The 11,983-nt window shown below is 45.5% G+C and overlaps 1 protein-coding gene across 1 annotated transcript; it reads left to right on the top strand.

Moving 5' to 3' along the window:
- Positions 1-6,099: 6,099 nt before the first annotated feature.
- Positions 6,100-8,635, top strand: LOC143925733 (uncharacterized). Its single transcript, XM_077450185.1, has 2 exons — positions 6,100-6,181; positions 8,211-8,635. The coding sequence occupies exons 1-2, from the start codon at positions 6,100-6,102 to the stop codon at positions 8,633-8,635; spliced, it is 507 nt and encodes a 168-aa protein (XP_077306311.1).
- The last annotated feature ends 3,348 nt before the right edge of the window (positions 8,636-11,983 follow it).

Below are 11,983 nucleotides of genomic sequence, written 5' to 3'. Positions count from 1 at the left end.
GTGGAACCTGTCCTGTTAAACCACTGTATGGTCTTGACCACCATGCTGCAGCTCAGTTTCTGAGTCTTGGCAATCTTCTTATAGCCTAGGCCAGTGATGTTGAACCTTGGCACCCCAGATGTTTTGGAACTACACTTCCCATGATGCTCAACTACACTGCAGAGTGCATGAGCATCATGGGAAATGTAGTTCCAAAACATCTGGGGTGCCAAGGTTTGCCATCACTGGCCTAGGTCATCTTTATATAGAGCAACAATCCTTTTTTTCAGATCCTCAGAGAGTTCTTTGCCATGAGGTGACATGTTGAACTTTCAGTGACCAGTATGAGAGAGTGAGAGTGATAACACCAAATTTAACACACCTGCTCCCCATTCACACCTGAGACCTTGTAACACTAACGAGTCAAATGAAACCAGGGAGGGAAAATGGCTAATTGTACCCATTTTGGACATTTTCACTTAGGGGTGTACTCATTTTGTTGCCAGCGGTTTAGACATTATTGGCTGTGTGTTGAGTTATTTTGAGGGGAAAGCCAATTTACACTGTTATACAAGCTGTACACTCACTACTTTACATTGTAGCAAAGTATAATTTCTTCAGTGTTGTCACATGAAACGATATAATAAAATATTTACAAAAATGTGAGGGATATACCGTATATACTCGAGTATAGGCCGACCCGAGTATAAGCCGAGGCCCCCAATTTACCCCCAAAAAACTGGAAAACTTATTGACTCGTGTATAAGCCGAGGGTGAGACATGGCTGTCCATCCCTGTGTGTCCGTCCATCCCTGTGTGTGTGTCCGTCCATCCATCCCTGTGTGTGTGTCCATCCATCCATCCATCCCTGTGTGTGTATCCATCCATCCATCCATCCCTGTGTGTGTGTGTGTGTGTGTGTGTGTATCCATCCATCCATCCATCCATCCCTGTGTGTGTGTGTGTGTGTGTGTGTGTATCCATCCATCCATCCATCCATCCATCCCTGTGTGTGTGTGTGTGTGTGTGTGTGTGTATCCATCCATCCATCCATCCATCCCTGTGTGTGTGTGTGTGTGTGTGTGTGTGTATCCATCCATCCATCCATCCATCCCTGTGTGTGTGTGTGTGTGTGTGTGTGTGTGTGTGTGTGTGTGTGTGTGTGTGTGTGTGTGTGTGTGTGTGTCCGTGCAGCCTTGTGTGTGTGTCCAGCCTACCTGTGTCCCAAGCCTCCGTCCCGAGCCGCCGTCGTCCCGAGCCTCCTCCGTCCCGTGCCGTGCCTCCTCCGTCCCGTGCCGTGCCTCCCCCGTGCCGTGCCTCCTCCGTCCCGTGTCTCCTCCGTCCCGTGCCGTGCCGTGCCTCCTCCGTCCCGTGCCGATGGATCGCCGCTCTTCTCGGCGGCCATTCTACAATTCAAAATTCCGCCTCCGCCTGTGATAGGCGGAACACTCAATTTCCCAGCAGCCTGTGTTCCGCCTATCACAGACATCCTCTCATACTCGTCCGTAGTATGAGAATGAGCGGATGTCCGTGATAGGCGGAACACTGACTGCTGGGAAATTCAGTGTTCCGCCTATCACAGGCGGAGGCGGAGAAGGAGGCGCGGCTTTTGAAAATTAATGTCCGCCGTCTGTCTGCTCGATACGCTGATCGAGCAGTCAGACAGCGGCGACTCGAGTATAAGCCGAGGGGGCACTTTCAGCCTCAAAAAAGAGGCTGAAAATCTCGGCTTATACTCGAGTATATACGGTACTCACTTTTGTGAGATACTGTATATGTAAAATCAACTTTCTTAATCAATTTAGGCCAATATGTATTCTGCTACATATTTTTGGAAAAAAAAATCTCAATAAGCCTATATTGATTGATTTTCACAAAAGTTATAGCGTCTACAAACTAAGGGATATTTTTATTTCTTTTTAATTTCTTTTTTTTCTACTAGTAATGGCAGTGATCAGTGACTTACAGTGGGACTGCGGACATATCAGACACCTGACAGTTTTGACACTTTTTGGGGACTAGTGACATTAATACAGTGATCAGTGCTAATATATACTACCAAGAGGACAAAAGTTACCAATACATCTTACCAGAACTGTATATATTTACAAAGAATATACATGAAACAGTAGTAGATAGTATTGAAACGATAATTTCAGGAACCAAAAATATGTGTGTGTATTGTCTGCAATTGATTATGGTATGATGAAAAACTAAATATTTTAATAAATGATTCATTTTACGGAAAGCTGACCAGAACATTGCAGCTCCACTAATGCCGCGTACACACGATCGGATTATCCGGCGGGTTTGGTCTGGCGGACAATCCGCCCGTGTGTGGGCTCCGATCATGCAGCCCGGCCGGTCAGGAAAGGGGTTGGGGACGAGCGAGCGCCCCCCCCCTCCTGAACCGTACCAGGCCGCATGCCCTCACATAGGGGGGTGCTTTGGGGAAGGGGGGAGGCCCTGTGGCCCCCCACCCCAAAGCACCTTGTCCCCATGTTGATGAGGACAAGGGCCTCTTTCCGACAACCATGGCCGTTGGTTGTCGGGGTCTGCGGGCGGGGGGCTTATCAGAATCCAGGAGCCCCCTTTAATAAGGGGACCCCAGATTCCGGCCTCCCACTCTATGTGAATGAGTATGAGAAATATGTATAGATCGGCATTACTGTGCAAATTTGTTGTGCCACATCCTTTAGATTATCTAAAAAAGAAGAAAAAACCCTTGGTAGTGGACTTTGGAGGCACGTACAACAATGGAATCAGTAAAAACAATTGTATTCAATAAATTGGTATAAAAACGTATCATAAAGCATAAATTATGAACAAAACAGTATACATGATACAGTTCAGTTGACAAACTTATCACCTATCCGGGATATAATTTACCGCAGAGCCTGTTGCCCTATGCATTTTGGAGCTCTTGTAATCTCCTTCATCGGGGTAGATACAAGACATACAGCGTAATTCTAGTGAAGAATGTAAATGACAGGACATTAGGACATGGAAATGATTTGTAAATATTATAAACATTGTTTAGCATGGTACTTGCATATCAACATAGGTAGTGGTACAAATGTAGCAAATTATTGGTTTAAAAACGATTAGACCGATCAATTACGGTGGGTGGCTTCCCAATATCCAAGGCTCCCATATATGATTGTTGTTACAACAAGTCAGGAAAGGGGGTGGGGATGAGCAAGCGCCCCCCCCCCCCCCTCCTGAGCCATACCAGGCCGCGTGCCCTCAACATGGGGGGGTGCTTTGGAGAAAGGGGGGCCCCATGTTGATGAGGACAAGGGCCTCTTCCCGACAACCCTGGCCGTTGGTTGTCGGGGTCTGCGGACGGGGGCTTATCAGAATCTGGGAGCCCCCTTTAATAAGGGGGCCCCCAGATTCTGGCCTCCCACCCTATGTGAATGAGTATGGGGTATGTTTTTTCGGCATAGGGGTTCCCCTTTAAATCCATACCAGGTGACGGGGATCGCGAGGTGTCAATCTCACCGATGGAGGCGGCGAGATTGACTTCCTTCGCTAGTTCTGTCTACCTGGAACCACGTTCAAAATCAACGGACTTTACTCCGTGTGTGGGCAAGTCCGTTCATTTCAAAAGTCTAGCGGACCCCCGCCATAGTCCAGCGGATTGTCCGCCGGACCTAGTCGGTCGAAAAAATTTGGTCATGTGTGGGCTTGTGTGGGCAAGTCCGCTCATTCGGAAAGTCTGGTGGACCTCCACTGCAAAGTCTGGCGGCAGTATTGGAAAACTCGGTGGTGGAAGGAGGCACATCATGGCATGACCATATAAGCTATGCTTGCAGTATTCACCAGGTTTATGAGTTTCTAGAGACTTCCGGTAACCCAATGAGGATGCAAGAGGACACCTAGAGTTGTTTAGTGTACATCCCATTGATTAAATTTTCAGTTTTTTAAATGTCTCATATACACTTTATAGTTGTGATGAATGTTTCTACATGTTATAGTTATAATATGTATAATAGCTCAACATATGAATGGATCTGTGCATAACTTGCCAGGGGACCAGATCACAAACATCCTCTTTTTGCATTTGTTAATTCATTGGCTTAGTATGTTTATCCATTGGCAGAAGTCATGATGTAGTGTGGGGTCAGTGACGTTTTGAAGACATGCTTAATTCATACGTCAGTGCCATTTGGAAACAGACATGAAGTTACAAGGTGTGAAGTTCAGAGCTCTGGTGTGTTCTTCATCCCATGTCAAAGCATGGGTGCATAGTTCTGGCAAATTTCAAAGTGAATGATATCTCTACTTGTGGGTCTGAGTAATAGGAAGGCTTTAAACAGGTTGAGTGGCAGAACCCCTAACCATAAAAATGGGGGGAAATTGGATGTGCAAACTCTGACTTTTACTCATCAACCTGGGACCAAAATTGGCATTAATAAAAGTGCCAGATTTACTGCTAATAGTAGACATGTCTATTTCACTATAGTTATTGGCTACAAAAATAGTGATTCTAGCAGAGGGGTGTTACATTGGGTGCCTATAGCTGGCCATAGATGATTTTTATTACAGGTATTTATACAGCACTAGCAAAGTACATACCTCCCTCACATACATACCAGGACCAATAAAATCACCAGCGTGTCCTTGGACTGAGGGCAGAAATCACATTATATTCACAGAAGCACAGGAAGAACATGAAACCGCCATGCAGGTAGTGTCATGGCTGGCATTTGAACCCATGACCCCAGTGCTGCAAGGCAGGAGTGCTAACTTCTAGGTCACTGTGCTGCCACATGGCTTACATTTCAGCTATGGGTGACCCTGCAAGCACACAGCTCAATAAAAGTCTATTTAAAACATGAATGAGCTGGGTGGAGAATGATTGACCGAACAGTGATTCCATCCTATTAGACTGTTTGGCACCGGCACTGTATTAAAGCAGTCGTGGGTGCCTTTGCTGCCTGAATTTAATAGCTTGATTAGCTTGGATTGAGGAATCAAGTGATTTTTGAGTTGTGTATGGCTAGCTTAAAGCTTTGTGTCTAAAGGCTCCAGTAATGGATCTCCAGTCCGGCCATTTTGTTAAAGAACGCTCTACACATCCATCCTGTTTGAGACCTGTGCACTAATGTGCTACAAATATATATGGGTATATATGTATATAGATGTTATAATTTATCATTTCCACAAGATGGCAGCACTGGCACATTTCTTCACCCTTTTACGCTCATGGACACCTGAATGTTACATGAAACCTGAACAGATGTGGGGCTGTTGCCCATACTAAGCAAACAGACTTTATTGTTCCAAAAAAATAAAAAATCTAAATGCAATGAGTAACAATACCACATCTGCTTTGCTTTAACAAATAAAGTTTCTTACCCTTTTAATAAAAAATGCTTTGTATATATGCTAAATTGAATTATCATGCATTTTAAAACCTAATATAAGCTTTTATAGACTACAAAAATAATAATAAAACCTAGTGATAAAGTGAATGTGGATATCTTGTTAACTGTTCCATTCTCAGAATACTCAATGTTAACTGATGAAGGTATCCACAGGGCCGTATTTCCATCATCACAATTTCTATGTTCTTGGTAACACCACTCTGCTAGAATGCCCTCTTGAAAACAGAACAATTCCTCAATTTCTTGGTTCTAACCTGGTTTAGAAGGTTGTGACATTGGATACATCATTGGATGCATAACCTCATTTGAGATAACTATTCCTACTTATGGAGGAAAAAATGTGTGCAGCCAGCATTTTACAAGGAAAAGCTGCCTGTTTGCCTTTTTGCCCATAGGCATGTGCCAACTGTGCCTGATTCTAAATATGGCCCTATGTATCCCACCTGTGTGTTGAAAACAATAGAATAGAAAACAAAGAAGTACCCATTTGCGTACCTCTTGTCCATACTGTGTCTGACTACCTGTGTATGACCCCGGCTTTGTTTACTGTCTGTGCTTGTTTGCTGTCCACCCCGGCCTTGGCTTGTCTTCTGGATTTCCTTTCATCTGCTGCTTGGACTCTGAACACACGAGCGGTCTCTGCATCATCAGCTGGGTGTACCTGGGGGCCGTGACCTGGTTCCAGCTTGCTGCCAGTCCATCGCCACCATCAGGTGCTCTGGTGAAGATGCAGGCTGAGGTTAGATTCCATGCCCTGGTGAACCCCGAGTGTGCGATCTACAAGACCTCACCACCATACACTTCTGACAGTTTGCTCCTCGGAGACACTGCAGCCTCTTCTGGATCAACTTCAGTGTTTAGCGCAGAGAGTTGACGTCCAGCAGGCCTATCAAGAACGAATTATGCAGTGTCTGCAGGAACTATCCTCCTATTTGGATGAGTTGCAGGTTGGCCCACTTCCTCACACTCCATACCGGTTCCTGTTTCAGCCCCTGCTGCTCCAGTTCCCGAAGTTCCTCCAGCAGAGAGAAGTCCTTCAAAACTCCAGCTGCCTCCGCCGCCTTGCTTCTCTGGTGATCCTAAAGCTTGTCGGGGCTTCATCAATCAGTGCTCGATCCACTTTGAGCTAGCGGGCCATTTTTTTTGTTCCAAGGTGGCATACATGATTTTACTACTTTCGGGAGAGGCTCTGGCTTGAGCCTCTGCACTGTGGGAGTGTCAAGATCTTACTGTTTCCAGTCTCCCTGCCTTCCTACTAGCTTTCCATAACACCTTTGATGTGCCTGATAGGGCCCCATCGGCTTCTGGAGCTCTTCTTCAACTTCATCAAAGAAACATGACTGTTGGTCAATATGCAGTTCAGTTTTCCACTTTGGCTGCAGAACTGGCATTCAATAATGAGGTCCTTACTGCAAACGTTTGGCAGCGTCTAGTGGATTAAGGATGAACTAGCCGGCAGACCTTTACCCACCACCCTGGATGGCCTGATCCAAATCGATTTCCGCTTCCAGGAGCGAGATCTGGAAAGGACTGGTCCACGTCACCCCCCCTCTGTGGGTCGCTTCGCTCCTGCTGTCTAGAGAGCTCCAGAATAACCCATCTCTCCAGATGTGTCGGCTTCTAAAGAACCTATGCAATTAGGCCAGAAACGCCTCACTCCACAAGAGCGGTCACATCGCCTGAGACTCAGCCTATGTCTTTACTGCGGAGGTGATGGTCATATAATAAAAACCTGTCCTGCCTGCCTGGGAAACTCTTGGGTCTAGGTCACTTAGAGGGACGAGATCTAGACCAGAACCTGAACTCTGCCACTTACCCTTGAATTGTCATACCTGTCTCCATTCATTGGGCCCTCTCGTATCAAGTTTCTGCATATGTGGACTCTGGGGCAGCCGGGAATTTCATGGAGCAGTCCTTGACTACTGAATTGGGCATTGCTCTCATTCCCTTGGCAATGCCGCTATCAGTATTTGCAGGGGATGGCTCTACCTTGGCCTTCGGACCCTTACGGTTCTGAACCACCTCCATAACTATGCATGTCGGTATCCTTCATCGAGAAGAATTCTCCTTCCTGATCCTTCCTAAATCATCTAGTCCCATCATTCTTGCATTTTCATGGTTGCACAAATACTCACCCTATCTGGATTGGAACTCTGGCCAAGTGCTATCTTGGGGGTCGCAATGCCATCAGACTTGTCTCTTTAAGGTACGCCCACCTCTCTGTGTACCTGTGGCTGAGGTCATTACCTCTCTGATGCTCATTCAGCATTATCAGACCTTCCAAGAAGTTTTTTGTAAAAAAGCTGTTGACAGTTTGCCTTCTCATTGTCCCTACGATTGGGCAATTGATCTCCAACCTGGGACTATGCCACCCTAAGGTCGACTCTGCCCTCTCACCATCCCTGAGACTCAAGCCATGTCCGAGTACATCCAGGAAAATCTGTAGAAAGGATTTTTTCGTAAATCCAATTCTCCTGCTTTGTGGGGGAAAAGGATGGTACACGCTGGCCCTGCATTGACTATAGAGGTCTCAATGCCATCACCATTAAGAATTGGTACCCACTACCCTTGATTTCTGAACATTTTGACAGAATACAAGATGCTCAAATTTTCTCAAAGTTAGACCTCCGTGGAGCATACAATCTGATTAGGATTCGAGAGGGAGATGAATGAAAAAACGCTTTTAACACTAGAGATGGGCATTATGAATATCTTGTAATGCCCTTTGGCTTGTGTAATACCCCAGTTGTCTTTCAGAACCTTGTAAATGAAATTTTTCTTGTCTCCTATACATTTGTGTTATTGTGTATCTGGATAACATACTCATCTTTTCTCCAGATTTGAACACTCATCGTCCGCATGTTTGTATGGTTCTTCTACGTCTTCGTTACCACTGCCTGTACACAAAGTTGGAGAAGTGCCTCTTTGAGCAAACCCAGGTTCCTTTCCTAGGCTACATAGTGACGGATCCTCCCAAACTTCAGGCCATCTCCAACTGGCCTCAGCCTTCTGATTTGAAAGCTACGCAACAGTTCTCGGGGTTCACCAATTTCTATCGCCAGTTCATTCACTCCTCTATGGTGGCCCCAATCACTTCTTTGACCCGGAAGGGCGCTAGTGCTAGAACCTGGCCCCCTGAAGCAGTTGAGGCTTTCCACAAGCTCAAAACGGCCTTCCTCTTTGCATCTATTCTTAAATGTCCTGACATTCTCCAGCCTTTCTTCTTGGAGGTAGATGCTTCATCCTTGTGCCTTCTTCTCTAAGAAGTTTTCTGATGCGGAAAGAAATTACACTATAGGGGAATGGGAACTTCTGGCTGTCAAGCTGGCACTGCAAGAATGGCAACATCTACTGGAGGGATCTTCTCATCCTATCCTGATCTATACCGATCATAAGAACCTCCAGTATCTGCAACCTGCCCGAATCCCAGGCAAGCACAATCGGCTCTCTTCTTTGCCAGGTTTAATTTTGACATCACTGGTTCTAAAAATGTTCATGCCGATGCCTTGTCCAGATCATTTGACATTGCTGACTCTGAGTGTCACATCGAACCAGAACCCATTGTTCCTGTCAATTGTATCCTGGCCTCCACCCATCTTCAATCTCCACGTATTTCACCTGGAAAGACCTTTGTTGTGCCCTCCCCTCGCTTCAAGCTTCTCAAATGTGCACACGACTCTAAACTTTCAAGACATCCTGGTGTGCAACGCACCTGTGCCTTCCTCCAGCGTTACTACTGGTGGCCCTCACTTCGGAAGGATGTTGAATAATATGTTCAGGCTTGCTCCATTTGTTTGTAGTCTAAATTCTCCACGCCTGCTCCAGTAGGTCTCCTTTTACCTCTACCTGTTTCGGATGTACCTTGGCGTTGCATCTCCATGGACTTTATCTCTGAACTACTCCCCTCAGTGGGCTCTACCGTTATCTAGGTGATTGTGGACAGGTTTTCACTTAACTTCACTTCCAGGACTACCCTCTGCTGTCACTTTGGCTTCCATCTTCGTTAGGGAGATCTTTTGTCTCCATGGTATGCCCTGGCACATTGTCTCGGATAGAGGAGTTCAGTTTACAGCCCACTTTTGGAGGGCTCTGGCTACACCGTTTGGAATCAAGTTGGACTTCTCCTCTGCCTTTCATCAAATGGACAAACTGAAAGGGTCAACCTGAATGTGGAACAGTATCTTTGTGCCTTAATTTCTGCCCATCAGGATGATTGGGTAGACCTTTTACCCTGGGCAGAATTTACCCTCAATAACCACGCTAATGCTAGCACTGGTGAGTCTCCCTTTTTCACAGTTATATGGTCGCCACCCTTTGGTACCATTTCCTGTTCCAATCTCTGTTGAGGTGCCTGCGGCTGCAGAGATGCAACCATCTCTCAATTCTATCTGGGTAGATGTTTCCAAGAATTTACATCTGGCAGCTTCCATGCACAAAGTAACGGCAGATCTTCTTCGCCGCGTGAGTCCCAGATTTCTTCCTGGTGACAAGCTTTGGCTCTCTACCAAGAATATCCATCTCTGAGTACCTTCTATGAAATTTGCTTCCCGTTTCATTGGTCCCTTTACAATTCTTTGCCAGGTTAACCCTGTCACTTTCAAGCCTCATCTCCTTTCACAGCTAAGAATGCCTAATGTTTTCCATATTTCTCTCCTTAGACCATACATCATCAATAGGTTTTCCCATCCTATTTATCATCGTTCTCCAACAGTCAGTACCTTGGATCAGTATTAAATCAAGCAAATCTTGGATTCCAAATGTTCCAAGGGGAGGTTTTTGTACCCAATTGACTGAAAGGGATATGGTCCTGAGGAGAGGTGTTGGATTCCCTCTACTGATGTTTCTGCCCCTCCAGCCTGGCTATAAATGAGTGGGAAGACTTTGTAAGGGGGGGGGGGGGTACTGTCACAAGCTAGCCTGAAGTCTCTTGAGGTAAATAAGAATTTGGTGCCCAAATGGGAACTGTATACTCCCCCAGGGGGGCAGCTGCCTTGGTACCACAATCACCTGAGTCCCATATTTCTGACCACAAAGCACCAGGAGTAGTAGGTGCCTCTGATGACAAAAAAGGGAGTCTGTAGCTTACTTGTCCAGGGGTCAGACTGTCCTTTTTCTCAGATGGCTGTTTCACTTCCAGCTGCATGGTATCCGTTTCAACAGTGGCCTTCGTTTTGTTCCTGGATAATGGGATAATAAAGTAGGTTCAGGTGATGGAGTCAATTCAGGTGACGGTGTGCTCACTTTCTCTATAGCAGCCTCTGCTGGAACCAAATCTGGTACACTCTACACCGGCCCAGAAGCCAGACAATCCACTTGAGAAATGTTCTACCCCTTCCGCTACAAACAGTTGCTCTGACCCCTCTGAAGAGGACATATTTAGGGCCACCACTGAGTCAGACACATCGCCTGCTTCCTTGCCACTTGGTTCCCTATGCTCTACCCCTGCCAGATCAGAAGAGCGAGGACATATCTCCATCAGATCAGCTTTAGTGCAGCTGAGCCCCGGAGAGCCAAAGCTGTTAACCTCACAGTGCCAAGAGTTCAGCACCAGGAAGAGGACAGGGTAGCCCTTCAGTGAAGATTGCTACAGAATCCAGCTTCCTGTACATCATGGGACATACTTTATTACGGTTAAGTAATGTAACTAAAGCTGTAGAGAATAAAAAGATTTTTAACTAAACTTCAGCTTTAAGCTTTGTATTATGTTGCACACAAATGGGCCATACAAATTAGGTATCCCATCACAATACTCAGGATGGGTATTGTCAGCAGATATGCTTAGAGAATATGTGGCTTATATATTTTTATCCAAGAATGCCTGTCTGGTAAAAAAAAACAACTTATACCTAAAAATAGAATTTTCTGTTATCTGCCAAACTCTTCTCTTGTGACTCATAGTTGTCATTCTGTAATGTTATTGACAATTTTATTTTCGTAGTGTATCTTGGTGACAGATGAGAATCTACCTATAACAGGTTGAGTTTTTAAAGATATTCTAAGCATATTAAAATTTAGGTTAAAGTGACTCTGTTGCTTCCTCAAAGTATGTAAAGAAGGAGAAGGAATATTTACCGTTCCCATTGCTTGCCCTGCCAAACACTGCAGAGTGATCCCCAAGTGAAATTCCTTTTGAAACTCACACTACCAAAAGTAGATATTCTGCGTATCCTGCAACTCTGAATGGTCCTTCCTTCTGACTACCACATCACCACAGGGGAAAGTTTTGATGTAACGGTCAACAGGAGGAACCAGTCTGTGCCAACCAAGATAGGAGTGAGAGAATACAGATGTTCTACCTTGTGTCACCATGAGTTGAGGAGAACATCACTGCGTTATAGTTAGCTTCTCAGAAACGAGCCTGGCTAAATGTGATGTTGTGCAAATGTTTTTAACTGCAAATTGCAGCTTTGAAAGTGAATTGTCAGCCAACCTTTTTTTTCCTCCCATTGACCATCAATGCTGGGACATTTCTCTTTTTTCATCACTTACCTTGGGGCATAATTCCTCCCAAGTACTGCCAAAGGCAGGACATTTTCTTCCCCCACTGACCAGATTGGAGAACAAAGCCAAATCAAAGGCGTGTGTAGAGGGGAAACAACACATAAAAATGC

Source organism: Lithobates pipiens, unplaced genomic scaffold (assembly GCF_037356315.1).
Source record: "Lithobates pipiens isolate NorthernLeopardFrog02 unplaced genomic scaffold, aLitPip1_a1.2 Scaffold_22, whole genome shotgun sequence".
In the NCBI taxonomy this organism is placed as follows: Eukaryota; Metazoa; Chordata; class Amphibia; order Anura; family Ranidae; genus Lithobates; species Lithobates pipiens.
This window is presented reverse-complemented; position numbering and strand designations above follow the sequence as displayed.

Coding starts and splice junctions, on each gene's coding strand:
- LOC143925733 (XM_077450185.1), top strand. CDS start 6,100: ATGCAGGCTGAGGTTAGATTCCATGCCCTGGTGAACCCCGAGTGTGCG. Junction 6,182..8,210: donor ACCACCATACACTTCTGACA/GTTTGCTCCTCG, acceptor TCTTTTCTCCAG/ATTTGAACACTCATCGTCCG.